This window comes from Hyperolius riggenbachi, chromosome 5 (assembly GCF_040937935.1).
Source record: "Hyperolius riggenbachi isolate aHypRig1 chromosome 5, aHypRig1.pri, whole genome shotgun sequence".
Taxonomy (NCBI): domain Eukaryota; kingdom Metazoa; phylum Chordata; class Amphibia; order Anura; family Hyperoliidae; genus Hyperolius; species Hyperolius riggenbachi.
The window spans coordinates 128,813,943-128,831,764 of record NC_090650.1 but is presented as its reverse complement, the minus strand read 5'-3'; the positions used below and the strand labels follow the sequence as shown (position 1 = coordinate 128,831,764).

Genomic DNA, 17,822 nt, shown 5'->3' with positions numbered 1-17,822 from the left:
ATTAAATGATGTTATTGTTATGCTGTGATGCAATTAGGTGATATTAGTGAAATCTCCATACAATGCTTCTGTTATCAAAGTAAAGCATAGCGGTTTCCAAAACAGGCTTGATTAGTTGAATGCTTGTACTTGGATAATGGGTGACTATAAGTACTTGTCTACTTTCTTATTTGTAGGCTGTAAAACTTCCACATGAAAGCAAAGTATGTACCCAGCATTTGCCTCTCTCTTTTCTTTCCAGCTCTGATTTTACAAGGCCGATTAGCAAGTGAAACAAGGAATACAAAAGGTTACTATGGGCAACAAGCACAAATGTTTCCTATGCATGGAATACAACTGGTTGCTATGGGCAACAAGCACAAATGTTCCCTATGCATGGAATACAACTGGTTGCTATGGGTAACGAGCACAAATGTTTCCCATGCATGAAGTCCTGGGCTGAAGTTTTTTTTCACTTACAGGAAATGCTTTTCTAGGTTAATAATGACTGACGTATAGTGATGGTCAATAAGATGCAGGATTATTCAAATTTTGTATGCAAATTTAAGCAGCATGAAAATGGATCAATTGAATCCCAGCAAGGTGGAATTCATTCACTTTCAAGCTGCATACATGTTCCATACAAAATTTGAATAATCTTATCAATCCGGAATTATTTGCATTTGATTGACCATCCCTACTGGTGTCCACTAATCCTGTCACTATTTTCACATGACATAGAGATGGAGACAAGCTGGCCAATAAGTACAGTTTAGTAAGCAGGAAAAGTTTAGTACTTGGGCCTGAGTCTGCGAGTGTGTACTACAAACAAAAGAGAGCTCTGCTAGTAGCGCATTATTAATCTGTCACGGATAAAAGATGCAATTGTATGACTGCACAAACCTTGTCAGTGATGTGTCTGCTGAGCAGGATCCACACGACTGCTCCCCCCTTTGGACACTGAACGTCAAGCCTGTACTGAGGATTGTTTGCAAGGCTGTAAGCATCCTTCACTGGGCCCTGCTTTGCATCCCATGTGCTGAAGGACACAACAAAATATATACCAACAATATCAGCAGAGGAAACACAATAAAACACAGTAATAAACTGAAATAAGTTGCATGCAATTTGTAAGGCATTTATCTTTTCTCAGTGATTTTCTAACCTTATATTTTTGTCTCTTAGGACAAAGAATGTCTTCTTATGACCTTTCTTCCCTTATTTATTTATTGTATTTATAAAGCGCCAACATATTACACAGCGCTGGACATTAATTTAGGTTACAGACAATATTTAGGGGTGACAAACAGCAATATGACAATACAGGAATACAAGAAAACCAGATTATGCAGCACAGTATGAGTACAAGGTAGTGCTTAGTCAGTCACTGGATGGAGCATGGAGATTAGGCAAGTTAGGTTCACTCAAGATACATAGCATGGGGTGTACAGTAATGGAGGTGCATGATCAGGTTGGACACAAAAGGAGGAGGACCCTGCTCAAAGGCTTACAATCTAAAGGATTCCCTTATGGCATAGAATACCACCTGATAAAAGGTCAGAATAGTAATCAAAAAATGGATGAAAATAAAATAAAATCATCAGATCAGCTGCCTGAGTTCACATGGCTGCATTGGTAAATGAGGATTTTTACCTGCAAAAGTCTTGCTTCACGCACAGAACAGTGATATTTTGTAGTCTGTAGAATACTGCACTACCAAGAGATATACAGTATATCTAAAGCTGTGCCATAAAATATTCACCTACAATATATTATACAAAGGCAATACAAATTACACTACTCATGTAATTGTAACTCTTAAAGTGACTCTGTAACAAAAATTACAACGTTTTTTCTACCATCCTACAAGTTCCTAAACCTATTCTAATCTGTTCTGGCTCACTGCAGCACTTTGTACTATCACGGTCTCTGTAATAAATCAATGTATCTTTCCCTTGTCAGACTTGTCGGCCTGTGTCTGGAAGGCTGCCAACTCTTCTGTGCTGGTCTGTTCCTCTATGCACACTCCAGTGTGTGTTTTATTTACATAAGCCAGCAGCTTCTCTGCTATCTTATCAGTGATAGAAGAGAGCTGGATAAAAATCCTCCTCTGTTAGGCTGTGAAAGTAGCTGGCTGACACATACTGAGGAATTACAAACACAGGCACTTGCAGAGCTGTCTGCAGGAAGCCTGTAATGTTCAGTGCATGAGAGAAGAAGGGGACAGAAGGTAAACACACAAATGATCTTTTGAGATTCAAAAGGAAAGCTGTATACAGCCTGCTTGTGTATGGATGTATTTTCTATGTGTGGACATATTGTACATCAATCTACTTCCTGTTTTGGTGGCCATTTTGTTTGTTTATAAACAAACTTTTTAAAACTGTTTTTGACTACTTTTAATGCGGCGGGGAGCGGCGAAATTGTGACAGAGGGTAATAGGAGATGTCCCCTAACACACTGGTATGTTTACTTTTGTGCGATTTTAACAATACAGATTCTCTTTAAAATCCTATCATACCAATTAGATTAGCCTTCCCCAATCATAAAAAAATTTCAATCGATTTTCTGATCGTTTTTCCGATCGATTTCCATAAAAGTGAATGTAAACCGATCAGAAAATCGATCAATAATTCAGATCGGACATGTTGAAAAAAAATCGATTTGGCAGGTAAATCTGCCAGAAAATTGTATCGTATCTGTACCTAGCATTACAGATGATCTGCACCTATAATGTGATAATACGTGCACTACAGTATAATTTCGTTATAGTAAACTCCAAGGGACCAAGGAAAGTGGTTTACTATATCAGAAGTTTACTTCAGAAATTGTCCTAGAAATTGCTCAGCATGCTCGGGTACAATCACTGCTGCAAAAGACCTAAAGGACCAAGTTTGTCCTCCCATTGGAAGTACAGTACAAGCACTTGGACATTTGGGGGGCCACAAGGTTAAGTATACCTCAGGGCTGCATAGCCAGGCTGGACAAATTGCTGGTACAGTATCCAGGGCTCCTCAAAGGGAACCTGAACTGAGTAACATTATTTAAAATAAACACATGAGGTAACTACTTCAAATGAACATTACATAGTTACCTTGCCATCAGTTCCTTTCAGAAGCTCACCATTTTCTTCTGACAACGATCCTTTCCAGTTCTGACAACATTTTGTCAGAACTGAAATATATCAATTGCTGTCAGTTATATATCAGTTGCTGTCAGTTATAGCTGAGTGCCAGGCAATGTCCATGTTTCCCTATGGCTCAAGTGGGCAATGTTACTGTTTAACAGTGTGCTGACCAGAAAGCGGTTATGGGATTTCAGTCACAACGCCATGGTTGTGTTTCCCCCGCTGCATGCAGAATCCACTGCCTTCCCAGCCTTTCACATAGTTTTGTTATCTTGGACCAAGTGGTTGTTTGGGTGTGTGAGTAATGAATACAATTTAAATCTGCACACCAAAATGGTTTTGGATGGCTATATTATTTTAACGGAAGCAAATTACCAGTAAGTTTTTTTTACCCTTTTAAATTGGTTGGATACGCAAAACAGAAAATTGCCTTCCGAAAACAGAAGGTATTTGTGATTATTCAGATTAGAGTGAGCATATAAATTGTCCCACAGTACATCACTGATGTTGTGCTTATTCATCAGTGATGCATTGTGGGATACTTCATATGCTCATTCCAATCTGAATAATCGCAAATACCTTCTGTTTTAAGAAGGTACTAAAATGCTGTGGAAAACAGAAATGTAAGAGGGCTTTTTGGTTATTTTTAGCCCCTTACACACTCCTAGGAGTTCTGGTAATTTTATATAATCAATATTCAAATAACCGTGCGCTCCTCACTGCTTAACCCTTATTAGCACCTGAAGGTTCTAATAATGCTTATTGATAAAGTTATTCTTGAATCTGGGTCGCTGTCTGCATAAAAAGTGTGTGTTACACCTCAAAAATATCACTAATGTAGAAAAGACAGACAATTTTATATAATAGGGGCTGTAATATTTAATATATTTGGTATGATAATATTTTTATGTGTGAATGTATTTTCAGTATGTACAGTATAACAATTAAATGAGGAGTGTATTATTCAGTAAAGTTCTTATTTGTCTTGCATTCTTTTTATGGTCACTCTATGCCTAATTTTTTTTATTTTATTATTATTATAAACTGAAAAACAAACAGCAATATGACGCAATATGACATACCTGTGAATGCATGTTGATTCTTTGAAGAGACCTGGGTTCCAACTTAAATAAATAACATCATAGTACTGACAGAGGTCTTCCCATGTAATCCAGAATATACCTATGAACAAGAAATGCTGAGTACACACCCAACTCTGGAGACAATTTTGAGGTTGAACTACAAATAGTAGAGGATATTTAAGAACACAAGAAATCCAACAAAGCCTGGGCTGAATGATTAAACATTGTCTGCTAATGGGCGTTAGGTTTCACATTCACTGTGGTGCGTTGTGGTGTGGTGCAATGGCCACTTTGTAACGCGGCTTGCCACACTGCAATGCACTACCTATGCAACAACCACAGTGTGGCGGGAGCATTGCGGTTTAACAGGGTTCGGTATGGTAATTGACTGCATACACTTAGGATTACGTGCTGCACTGCTGTACTGATTTGGTGTGTTCCTGCCGTCACAGGGAACGCAAAACCCATTGTGAAAGTGACCTTAAAGTGGACCCAAATTAAAAAAACAAGATTTCAGAAATAAAATCTATCTTCTAAATTATAATAATAAATAGCAGCCTTTTTTCAGCTGCATGATGACAAATATAAAATATTTTACATTTATTGGAGGAACCCCTCCCTTCCTTTCATATTGCCGGGACAGAATCCGGCAAACTGGTGGAGTAGGTGGTGTCCTGCAAAGGAGGAATTGCTAATGGCTGCCACCTGTATAACCCTAGTTCTGAAAAGTGAAGGGTGAAAAGCATGCACTGAAATGCTCATAGGTTTGAAGGGGTGTTTATTTATCTTTGTATGTGTTAGAGTGGTGCAACTAAATATTTTCAATTAAAAAAAATGTTTGGTTTGGGTCCGCTTTAAATGTTTGCAACCCTCATCTGAGTCCAAGCAGAACACAGCGAGGACTGCAAAAATTGTGCATGTGATTACAGAGACATAGATTCCATACTCACAGCAACTCATGCCTAAAAGTGAACTCCACCTCTGCTGAGAAATAAGCAGTTGCTTCATTCCAGGCCCCATATAGTGTTAGGATTAAATGCACATATGATTTCACATTGCTTAAAGGACAACTTCAAAGTATTCAGTTATTTCAGAACCCTTGAAATGAATCAACTAACAATTTTCATAAGGTGGACTGCATTTTTTTTTTAGAATTTTTTTTCCAATTTATTTGTAAGACGGCATTCCATGAACATACTGATGGTCCCGGACTGGAATCTATAGATGACACGCTCTGGGAAGCATAGGTGGAATAACATTCTGTATTTGTAGCCTCCCCACTTCACAGCGCGTTTTCCTGGCAGTGCAGCAGCAACTAGCATATAACACTCGGGAGGGAAGGTTGCTGTCTTAGAAGAGGAACAAGTGCTAGTCTTATTTCCTCTCCAAACTGGCAAACAGTGGTTACAGGAGCGAGATACACTGGCACCTCTAATGTGTGCATAGAAGAGCTGCTCCTCCATGCACACATTAGGAGTGCCAGTGTCTCTCTCTCCTGTAACTGATATTTGCTGGTTAGAAGAGGAGCGAACGTGCTGAATGTACTATAACAGTCCCCATCACACATCCAGGCTCATTTCCTGCCCCACAAAATCTCCATCACCAGTCCTGTGGTCCCACAGAGCCAATTTTGATCTGCGGGCCAACCATTTTAGCATAGGCTTTCTGCTGGCCGATTTGGTTGGGTAAGGCGCAGTTCTTGGTCTGTGGTAGTACATCTTGTGAGGCCTGTAAGTGATTGTGATGTTCTCCATTTTCGCATAGGCTTCAGCCAGGCGATTGGGGTAACTCACTCACATCATGGGCCTTTAACAACTTGATCATGAGTGCTCACTATGCTGGTCCATGTTTTTAGTTAATGGTTTTATATGTTGTTGTTATTTACCGTAATGAATTGTGGAACCTGTCACCAATAAAATTTGATATTTTTGGAAGCACGTGTAGCAGGACTGGTGATGGAGATTTTGTGGGGCTAGATATACCAAGGTTCACCAGTTCAGCTCCTCTTATGAGTAGTGCCGAAAGTCAATTGGGTAGGACGCTCATACATTAATATTTTTGTCAGGCTCATTTCCTCTCCGATAGCTGCAGACACAGTACGGTCTATCCTGGCTCAGCACCGCACCACATGACAAAGAGTCACCAATCCAGAGGAAGGCAGTCTGGGAAATCAGACAGATCCAGTGTGCGGTGGAGAAGAACCGTGGTGCTACAGATACATTGTGAGCTAAGGGGAGGCAGGGGATACAGGGGGACCAGTCTGACCAGCTACTTCCTCTGAATGTCCGAGAACATGTAAAAGCAGCTGCAGATGATCCGCCACATGCCATCTTGTTGTGGCTATCAGGCAAACGCTTTGTGGGGTGGGGAGGATACAAATGGGTTATTTCACCCCATGCTTCCCAAGGCAGCGTCACCTTTGGGGATAGACTATTCCACATTTTTCCAGTAACCCTCTAGGACAGGTGAACTACGAGATTTGACCCCTCCCAGGAAACATCCACTTGATCTCTCTATAAATTTAGACCCACCGCAGGTGTCCGGCAGTATGGATGTTTCCTGTTCCCTGGAACAGGTCTCTCTATAGTGGTCCGGGTCCTGGAGAGCCTGGGTGGCTAAGGGCCTGGGGCAAGCTGCTGTGAGAAGCTAATATAGCGGGGATGATCCAGCGGCTTACCTCCCTCATACGCACATGGTGGATGTTGGATGGCGACAGGGGGAGGGCTGCAGCGATGACGCTCTGAGGCAGAGGCTACCGGCGCGGATGCAGGACGCTGGGAGAGGCGGAGCAGAGGCAGAGGCCGTGCGTGCAATTTCCCCTCAACCAAGATGGCGGAACGGATACTTCCGGCCGCCGTGACGTCACTTCCACCGCCCGGAAAGTGAAGAGCTGCAGCGTCTCGGCGTCTCACTCTCACTAGACGAGAGAAGTGAGAGATGGACACCGCTCAGGAGACCTGTGATCCGAGGCAGGAGGCCAAAAAGGACACGAAGGTCGATAAGCCTGAGGCAGACCAAACCAAAGCAGACGCAGGAGTGGTGAGATACTTGCTGGTTTGGTGGAACTGTTACAGCTAGCCTTAGCTGTGGGGGCAATGTAGGGATTATCAAGCATTGTTTTTGATTGTGACTGGGTGTTGTTTTCCTGTGTTTGATTTTCAGAGTAATGCTGCTGACAGGCCCAGGTCTAAGCGTTGCCCTACCTGTAATGTCAAATTGTCGCATACATGGACTAAAACTTTATGTCAAGCATGTATAATCACTGTATTGAATCAAGAATCTGCCACATCGTATAAGTATTTATTGAGTACTATGAGGAGTGAAATGGCGGAATCTATTAAAGCCTTTAGAGAAGCAATGGCGGTATCTATGATTCCGGCTCCAGTGGTTAATGTTAATCAGGATGTACCTGGCAATACACAATCGAGTACAGCAGTGATTACTGAGTCGACAGGGCATAATGATATTCCTGCATCAGAAAGAGAAAGAAATTCAGATGAGCCAGGAAATGTGCATAAAAAATCTACTGCTAAAACGAATAGACAGGTGTTATCTGATTCAGAACCTGAGGATGTGGATTTAGATGATTTGTCGGTATCTGAAGGGGATGATGTAGATACAGAAATTAATGAGGATAAGCCCTCAAGATTTAAGTTTGCATCTGCAGAGACTGAAGAGTTGTTGAAAGCAATATATGAGGCGTTAGACTTAAACTCTGACACACCGCAGACAACGTCGGTGCATGACGAATTGTATGCAGGGATGGAGGGGGATCCGCCATTAGTGTTTCCAGTACATACCTCCACTAAAAACATGATTAATAACCAATGGAAGAATCCAGACAGGAAGGTTTTCTTATCTAGGGGATTCAAACGCAGGTTTCCATTTTCAGAGGATGATAGTAAACATTGGGACAAATGTCCTAAGTTAGATGCAGCATTTGCCCATGTTAATCGTGACAATGAATTAGCATTTGAGGATATAGGTAACCTAAAAGATCCAGCTGACAAAAAAACTGAGTTTGCCTTAAAGAAGACGTGGACAGCAATTGGTGCGAATTTTCGGCCTGCTGCAGCCACTACGGTGGTTGCTCGCGCACTTAACTTGTGGATGCGGCAGGTTGAAAGACACATTAAAATTGGGTCCAGCAAGGAATTGATAATTCATTTACGGTAATGTTTAAAGCCGTTCATTTTATAATAGATGCCGCCTCAGAATCCATTAGACTGACTGCAAGAGCAGCGGCACTGGCCAATGTAGCTAGAAGAAATTTGTGGATAAAAACTTGGGAAGGAAGTCCTTTATCCAAAAGCAAGGTCTGTACTATACCGTTTTCGGGTGATCTATTATTTGGGCCGGAATTAGATCAAATTCTGGAGCGTACGTCGGATAAAAAGAAGTCCTTTCCAAAGAAAAAGGTTTTTCAACAAACGAAAAAGTTTTTTCGTAAGGACAAACAGAACGTTAAACCGAACCAGCAGAGTAAGCGGAAGCAATGGTCCTTTAATAGAGAACAGAGCAGACCTAATGCTTTGTTCAAAAACCCCGACGTGCAATTTAAGCAAAAGTGACGACGAAAACCAGGTGGGAGGAAGGCTGGGGCAATTTCTTCCACACTGGAAATTAATTTCAAAGAGCCCATTCATAATAGACCTCATAGAAAACGGTTATCACATAGTGTTTCAGGAGAAACCTCCTACACGTTATGTGACAACGAATCCTTTAAAGATTGCAGAAAATACGCAAGATTTGCGGAGCATTCTGCAGGACATGATGGAAAGAAAAGTAATAACGATTGTGCCCGTAGAACAAGAAAAGAAGGGGTTCTACTCAAAGATATTTTTAGTCAAAAAACCGACAGGAAAGTTTCGACTAATACTGAATCTAAAACCATTAAATCCGTTCATAAAACATGCAAAATTCAGGATGGAATCAATTTACTCGGTTCGGAATCTGCTGATTCCAGGGGGATACATGATAAGCATAGATCTGAAAGATGCTTATTGGCATGTACCAATCGAAATCAAATCACAGGCGTTTCTGAGATTCGCGGTAAACGATACAAATGGAATGCAGCACTACCAGTTCCGCTGCCTCCCGTTTGGGATAAAGTCGGCGCCGAGAATCTTTACAACAGTTATCGCGGAAATCGTGGCGGAACTTCACAAGAAAGGAATCATTCTGATTCCTTATTTGGACGATTTACTGGTACAAGCGGATTCAGTACAACAGTTGTTACGTCACAGAGACATAGTAACTACGGAGCTGAAAAAGGCAGGTTGGATAATCAGTGTAGAAAAATCTCACATGATTCCAACTCAAACAATTCAATTCCTAGGATTCATGATAGACACGATAGAACAAAAGATAGAAAAAATCGTGCAGGAGATAAATCAGTTCAGGTCACTGACACTGATATCAGTCAGAAATGCAATGAGACTCTTGGGTCTATTGACGTCCTCGACACCAGCAGTTCAGTGGGCAATGGTGCACACGAGGATTCTACAATTGTGGATGCTAAAAAGTTGGGGCAGAACAGTGCAGACATTGGATCGCATTGTACAGATAACGGAGGAAGTAAAGGTGTCTCTACAATGGTGGTTAAACAAACAGACGCTAATACAAGGAAGATTGTGGCAATTCCCAATAGAGGTGATTCTAACAACAGACGCAAGCATGTTAGGCTGGGGGGCACACGTAGAGGAATTCAAGGTGCAGGGTCTCTGGAATCAGCATATCAAAAATCAATCTTCAAATTACAGGGAAATGCTGGCAGTAAAGCTTGCGATGATTGCATCAATGCACTTGTTAAACGACCAGCATGTGCAATTGAGAACGGACAATGCTACGGTGGTAGCTTACATAAACCGACAAGGGGGGACAAAAATCATTCAAACTACTGAATCTCTCCCTAGAAATTCTGGAAATAGCAGAGAACAACTTAAAATCCTTCACAGCAGTCCACTTAAAAGGCTCACTGAACAATCTGGCAGACTTTCTCAGCCGGATGCAGACGTCAAATATGGAATGGACCTTGAATACGGAAGTATTCAGGGGACTGACCCAAATTTGGGGGATTCCAGAAATAGATCTATTTGCAAACCGAGCCAATGCGGAGATGTTCTTTTCACTGAATGCGTTGGATCATCCATCAGCAGTGGATGCTCTGGCGCAAGAGTGGGAATTCAAACTTGCGTACGCGTTTCCACCTCTGAACATATTGCCTCTAGTTCTCAGGAAAATAATGAAGTCCACAGTTACCGTCATATTAGTAGTACCAAATTGGGAAAAGAGATCAGGTTTCCACTGTTATTGAGAATGAGAATAGCGGGACCAATACAATTACCGAAAGTGGACAATCTAATCACAGTCCACGGGGTGAATGTTCCACAGGGATTAGCCTGGAATCTCTCGGCTTGGCTAGTGAAAAGTCAATCCTAAGGGGGAAAGGGCTGTCAGATAGGGTGATAGGAACCCTTCTGGACAGTCGAAAATTAAATACACGTAAAATTTATGGAAAATACTGGAAGACTTATAACCAGTGGTTAATACAGTCTAGGTTTAAGTCTTCTGAAATTGGAACAAAATTGGAATTTTTACAAAATGGTGTGGATAATGGCCTAGCCCTAAGCACAATTAGGGTCCAGGTGTCGGCCTTGTCGGTCTTTTTAGATAAACAGTTGGCGAAGCATCCTTTGATTTTGAGATTTTTAAAATCGGTGGAACGGAAAAGGCCAGTTCGAGTGAAGACCTTTCCTAAATGGGATCTTTCGACGGTTTTGAAAACTTTATCCAGAGTACCTTTTGTACCATCAGAAGACTTAGACTTAAGACTACTAACGTTAAAAACAGTGTTTTTGGTAGCTATAACGTCGGCAAGACGTATAAGTGAACTTGAAGCATTGTCATGCAAAGAACCGTTCTGTATAATATATGAGGATAGAGTAGTACTCAGAACAAGTGAAGAATTTTTACCGAAAGTAGGGGATAGATTTCACAGGTTGCAAGAAATCATATTACCTTCATTTTTTATGAATTATTCAAATGAAAAAGAGCAAAGATGGAGCACGTTAGATGTTAGAAAGAATCTGATTGAATATCTGAACAAGGTAAAAGATATCAGAAAGTCAGACAGTTTGTTTGTTAATTTTGCAGGCAAGATGATAGGCCAGAAAGCTTCAAAAAGGACTATTGCTAGATGGATTAATCTATGTATAGTAGAGGCCTACAAATGTATGAATTTAGAAATACAGGGGGAGGTCAAAGCTCATTCGGCTAGGGCAATGGCTACGACTTGGGCTTTCACAGCAGGAGTGTCTGCAGTGGAGATATGCAAAGCGGCAACATGGAAGAATATAAATACCTTCATGCGCCACTACAAATTGGATCGGATGACTGCAAAAGATCAGGAATTTGGAAGGAAAGTCCTGCAAGCGGTCAGCCCGCCCTAAGGTTGGTGATGTTTATTTCTCGCTCATCATCTCGTAGTTCACCTGTCCTGGAGGGTTACTGGAAAAACCCTAAGCTAGCTAACGGGTAGATATATTTTAGGTAACCCTCCAGGACAGGTTGGGAACCCACCCATATTAAGAAAATGTATAATACTGTATACGTTATGTGTATATAGGATAAATGACAATATATAATAAGTTAGTCTGGTTTGTAGACCATGTTCAGGGTTTCTTGTATACATACTGCCGGACACCTGCGGTGGGTCTAAATTTATAGAGAGATCAAGTGGATGTTTCCTGTTTCCTGGGAGGGGTCAAATCTCGTAGTTCACCTGTCCTGGAGGGTTACCTAAAATATATCTACCCGTTAGCTAGCTTAGGGTTTCAACACTGTCAGTATGTTTATGGGATGCCGTCGTACAAATAAATATAAAAAGCAGGACAGTAAAAAAAAAATAAAAAAAAAATTACTAGTAATGTATTTTATAAATATTGCTAGGCAACTCATTTATAGGCTAATCACATAATAAATTACTTAGATATCCTTTTACTTGTATGCTTAAATAAAAATACTCAGTTACTCCACACTATTGTAACAGACTTTGTCAACACTGGGAGGATCCAAGCTTGCAGCCAGTGACTTGGTTTGTGCAGATGGGGAAAACAAGCAACAGTTCTTCCTGATCTGTGCAGCCAAGTACTTATGCAGGAAAAGGAAAGTACCTGGGCATTCTGTACTTAAAGAAAACCTCTAATGGAAAAAAAAACCTCTGGGGGATACTTACCTCGGGAGGGGGAAGCCTTAGGATCCTAACAAGGCTTCCCCATCCTCCTCTTTTCCTCCGTTCAAGTGCCAGGGTCCCCCGAAGTGCAGCAAGGAAAATCATTTGCCTACCACTATCCCGCGCAGGCACACTAGCTGCTCTTCATTAGGGTTAAGGCAGAAATAGCTGAACCCGATCGATCTGTTCTACTGCGCAGCCGCGAATCCCTTTGCGCCTGCACTGCAGAGCAGATACGATCGTGTTCGGCTATTTCTGCCTAGCCCGAACGAAGAGCCGCTGCTGCGCCTGCACTGGATGCCAGCTAGGTAAATATATCATCCCTTGTCAAGCTTGGGGGGGGGGGGGGGGGGGGAAGGGGGGGATTGGGGGAGCCAACGCTGGATTCCCTGAACTTACAGGGGAGGGGAGGGGAAGTCTCATTGAGTCCCTGAGGTGTCCCCCTACCGAGGTAAGTATCCCCCAGAGTTTTTTAAAAAAAATTACAGAGTCTCTTTAAAACTAGTTCTAGACGGGGTTCTAGAATATGCCCCAGGTAAGTAAAACAACTTTTTCCTTTGTCTCAGGTTTACTTTAAGTTAAATTAAAGATAAATTTAGTTCATCCAACAACATCCAATCTTCTCATTTACACTCTACAACATGACACTGCAATACAACCTGTGAGCAAATTCATAGGATAATTTAAAAATGTGACACAATTTACCATTGTCAATTTTCTGAGCTGTTCGTGGATCAAAATTCAAGTATTTCTGCAGTTCAGGAGTCCAGCTCTTCTCATCTTTCTCACAGAAACGACCTTTCCACCTCAAGTGACTCCAAGGGTTCTTCAGCTGAAGAAATCTTCTTGTCTGCAGAGGAAGCGGATAATACTTACAATGTCATTTAGTGATGCAGATGTCTAAGCATTCTAACAAGAAACCATGGATTTATAGAGGCCCTAATTAGGCTTACTTTTTGTCATCTAACGCCATATAGATGCTGATCTAAGCCATTATTTATCTGCTAACTCCCTGCTTGATCAGTTCCAGTCTGTTTTTCGCTCTGCCCCTGATGAGTCACTGAGTGACGAAATCGATAGGGCGGAGCCTGATGCGGAAGCGGACGAGCACACTACGGAGTGGCGTGGCGGCGAGACGGACCTAGGAAGGGAATCCCAACACACCGAGCGCGCGGCGGTGTTCAGGAGTGAGCCCAACGGGTCGAAAGCCTGCCAGCCTAGGCCACCTTCTCGGGGGAGAGCCCGTTGAACAAACTCTGAGCGATTTTAACCTATTGGATCATGTGAGTGGAACTGATGTTTTAATAAACTAATTTTAAGACAGTATTATGCTATGTGGAGTATTTTCCTCTGAGGTGACATATCAGAGAAGAAACATCCCTGAGAGGAGACTTTGGTGATTTGATCTGTGAGGTGGGGGACGACCCGGGAACTGTCCCAAGGCTTATTTTGGCCAATCTGGTCAGAGGACTCGGTGAGTGGCACACAAAGGGTGCTGGTGGTGGCCATCTCTGTCTTGTATAACTTGAGGAGGTTATCTTATTGAAGCCCTGTATGGAAGCTTAAGGGACTTTTGGATTGCTAGTTTATGGACTTGTTCAAGGGACTCTATATTGGCTGTTTTAATATTCCTTAAATTGATTAATCACTACAAACATATTGTAATTTCATGTACACCGTGAGCGCCGGCCTCTTGGAATAATTTTTGTTTTTCGCCCTATCCACTCCACAGAAACAACTCTTAGTAGTGCCCAATGGTCTTCTTATTGCTAAATCCAAAGGCCATTATTCCCTACTCATCCTTCTCAATCTGTCATCAGCATTTGATAGTGTTGACCACAACTTACTCCTACAGATACTTTCATCTTTAGGTATAAAGGGCCTCGCTCTCTCCGGGATATCTTCCTATCTCTCTGGAAGGTCTTTCACAGTCTCTTACTCGGATCAGATCTCATCTCCCCATCCTTTATCTGTGGGGGTACCTCAAGGCACTGTCCTTGGTCCCCTTCTCTTTTCCATCTACATGCACGGTCTTGGTAACTCAATCGTTTTGGGTTTCAATACCACTTGTATGTGGACGATACACAACTGTACCTCTCGGACCCAGACCTTAACTACCTCCTCACCCGTGTTCCCGACTGGTTGTCTGCTATATTCTCTTTCATGACCTCTCGCTTCTTACAACGTAATATGAGTAAAACAGAATCAATTTTCCACCGTCTCCACCGGAATCATTTTTCCACCATCTCAGTCTACTTCTCTGCCTGATATCACAATAAATGTTAACAAAAACCCCTATAACTCAGTTCCCAAAGCACGGTGCTCAGGGGTAATAATTGACTCCTCTTTCTCCTTTACTCACATTCATTCCCTAACAAGCTTATGTCATCTCCAACTCAAAAACATCTCGCATCCGACCTTTTCTCACCCAAGACACAACTAAAATATTAATACATGCTTTTATTATATCTCTTCTGGACTATTCCTGACAGGAATCTATCTGATGGTTGAATCTGCTGCAAATCATTAAGTGTATGGCCACCTTTAGTCAGTGAACGAACAGATTGGTGTCAGTCTAATGTTTGCAGGCATCTTATTTATAGCAGCTTCTCTTCTGACCAACAGAGGATGCAACATGCAAACTGTATATGCTCCATCTAACCTTGTATTCCCTTATGTCCAAGACAGCATATGCATGTGTCGGTACCAAGCCCCATTTCTCTCCCTCCTCTTCAGACATAACTCCTGTGGCTGTAGTAATAAGTACGTCTCCTTTGTGAAATCTGGAAAACAATTCAGATGAAACAACATATAAAACACTTCACAATACAATAATTTTGTTTATAAATGGAGTAACTAAAAGAAATACAAAAAAAATACAGAAAAACACAGAAAACACTGGGGTAACTGCTCCGGCATGGAGAAATATGACCTGAAAAACACAATATGCCACCAGCAATACCACTTATGTAGGCTCATTAAAGAGAATCTGTACTCTAATATTCTTAAAATAAAAAAACATACCATTCTATTCCTTATTTTCTCCTGTGCCCCTCTGTGCTGTTTCTGCCACTCCCTGCTGCAATCCTGGTTTGTAATTAACAGTTTTAGGCAGTGTTTACAAACAAATGACATGGCTTATAACCACAGTATCATAGGCTGGGAACAGCTATCTGGTGTGACTCATGCAGAGCTTGGAGGGTGTGTGTAAAGCTTCTGCCAATGACAAGCAGTGCTGCACATTCCACACATTCCAGCCTTAGCCCGACAGACACCACAGAGGAAAGGAGATAAGATTTATTACAGAGACAGTGCAAGTAGGAAAGGCTGCAGTAAGACAGACCACATTAGAACAGGTATAAGAACTTATAGGACAGAAGAAATAAGGCACAAAATTTTGTTACAGAGTCTCTTTAGAGAGAAACTGAGGTGAGAGGATATGGAGACTGCCATATATATTTCCTTGTAAACCATGCCAGTTCCCCCCCCCCCTCCTCTTTTTCTGATTTAGAAATAGGCCGTGCAAAGGTCCTTAAATTCTCCCCCCTCCCCCCTTTTGATGTCTCATATACAATATGTAGGGATGTCTCGAATTGGGAATTGACTCGATTTAAGACAAGAAAGGGTTTCTCTGCTATTTCCCCTCCTCTGCTTTTGCGCTCTGTGGTCGGACTCCATAAAATGTGCTTTTTTTGATCATAGCAAAGATGTTGTGTCATTTTGATTTTAACTGTTATGACGATGTTTCTTTAAATCCCTCCTATTGTTGTCATCTGCGCTCTGCTTTGCTTGCTGCCCTCTGTAAGCTGCAACCCGCCCCGGGGTGGAACTACAAGGACTTAAGTATAAATACATTAGTCTGCTATGGGTTGGCCACACCCAGAGGAAGAGCGCATGCGCACAACCGGTCGGTGGGCGAAGCTTGAGGACCCGATGTCATACCCACGTGACTGTGTGTGAATGCCAGCGCACGGAAGTGTCCACGCTGAAGGATTTAAGATTCACTGGCTGGTCTAATGCTCTGTAATCAGCCATGCTGGAAACTATCCATCAGCTTCCATCCACGGAGTTACAACTTTGCCTGTGAGAAGGACATGGACAGTTTACGGAACAGTGAGGTAGTGCATTTCTAACAACCTGGACTGTAAAGTCAACGAGGTAGATAATTGTCCGTCCATGGGGACATCTTTTTGCCTGCTTCTGGAAAACTGCAGCCGCAGTAACCATTCACTTTCTGCCTCCTAACATGCTAAGCTCCTCTCCTCCGCTTTTGCTTGCTGCATACATGCTTGCTACCTTTATAGGAGTCTGCGAATGGGACTTTTTTTATGCCTATTATAATTAGGAACTGTCTACGAGTGAGACTTCTGTGGCACAATCAAGCTGCGTGCAAGTGTTGTTTTTCCGTGGCATAGTGGATTGTGACGATTTTCCTTTTAAGGCCGGCTTTCCAGTCAGTCTACATTCTGGTAGTAGCATCCTACTTAGAAAGGGTCCTCGCTCCATGGACTTTTGAGTTTTATATTTGTGGGTGGGAGGGTTTTTATTAGCTGTCTGACATCCAATTACATTTTGTATTTGATATAATAAAGTGAAGATTTTTTGTACCAGTTTTAATCCTTCAAGTTCAAGTTTTGGTCAGATTTCACTTTGCTTGCACTATTCTCTTTTTATGTAAACCATGGCAGTTACCTGACATTCCTGTTGATCTACTGGCATAGTGTCTGGGACAAGCATAAGGCTAATCCAGTAAAACCTGAGTCAGGTGAGTCAGAGTACCTGATCTGCAAGCTTATTCAGGGTCTATAGCTAAAAGTATTACAGCACCGAATCAGGAGGACTGCCAGGCAACTGGTATTGTTTAAAAGAAAATAAATACGGCAGCCTCCATATCACTCTCACCTCGGGTTTCTTTTAAAGAAAACCTGAACTGAAAATAAAAAGTCAAAATAACCATACTACATAGCTACATAGCCGCATCGCACCGCAGGTGTCCTGAAACACATGCGCAGCAATGGAAGAGTTTCCACTGCGTGCATGGTGTGCGGAGCGATCCGAGAATCTGCAGCATGCTGCAGATTCTCGCACGGCCGCATCCGCCCGCAGCCACGTCCCATCTCTTCAATTCACTTCCGCTCCGGCGGTGGAAGTGATGCGATGCGGCTAGGTAGCTGCATTCGCATCACTTAGTAGTTGAAATGGGTCCTAAGTGTAAATGGGGCCTTAGACTTTGCAACTGTTGTTCAAGAAATGCTGTTAAAAATAAAGAAAACCCTGAGAATACCCCATGATAGCGATAGTGGTCCATTAAGGATGAAGCATTAATCATTATGGTGACTGTGTAGGGCTCAAGTGCTATACAAGCACATGGCGAAGCTATAGCCGAACCTTGTGTACTGTT

At 42.1% G+C, this 17,822-nt stretch overlaps 1 protein-coding gene across 1 annotated transcript in view; it reads right to left on the bottom strand.

Moving 5' to 3' along the window:
• CAPN7 (calpain 7) overlaps window positions 1-17,822 on the bottom strand; it is a 98,109-nt gene that overhangs the window by 20,440 nt on the left and 59,847 nt on the right. Inside the window, exons 12-15 of the mRNA XM_068236242.1 lie at window positions 15,084-15,204; window positions 13,127-13,271; window positions 4,189-4,288; window positions 883-1,018 (exon numbers count right to left, since the gene is read on the bottom strand). Of these exons, the coding sequence (XP_068092343.1) occupies window positions 883-1,018; window positions 4,189-4,288; window positions 13,127-13,271; window positions 15,084-15,204 (502 nt within the window). The remainder of the gene's footprint in view (window positions 1-882; window positions 1,019-4,188; window positions 4,289-13,126; window positions 13,272-15,083; window positions 15,205-17,822) is intronic.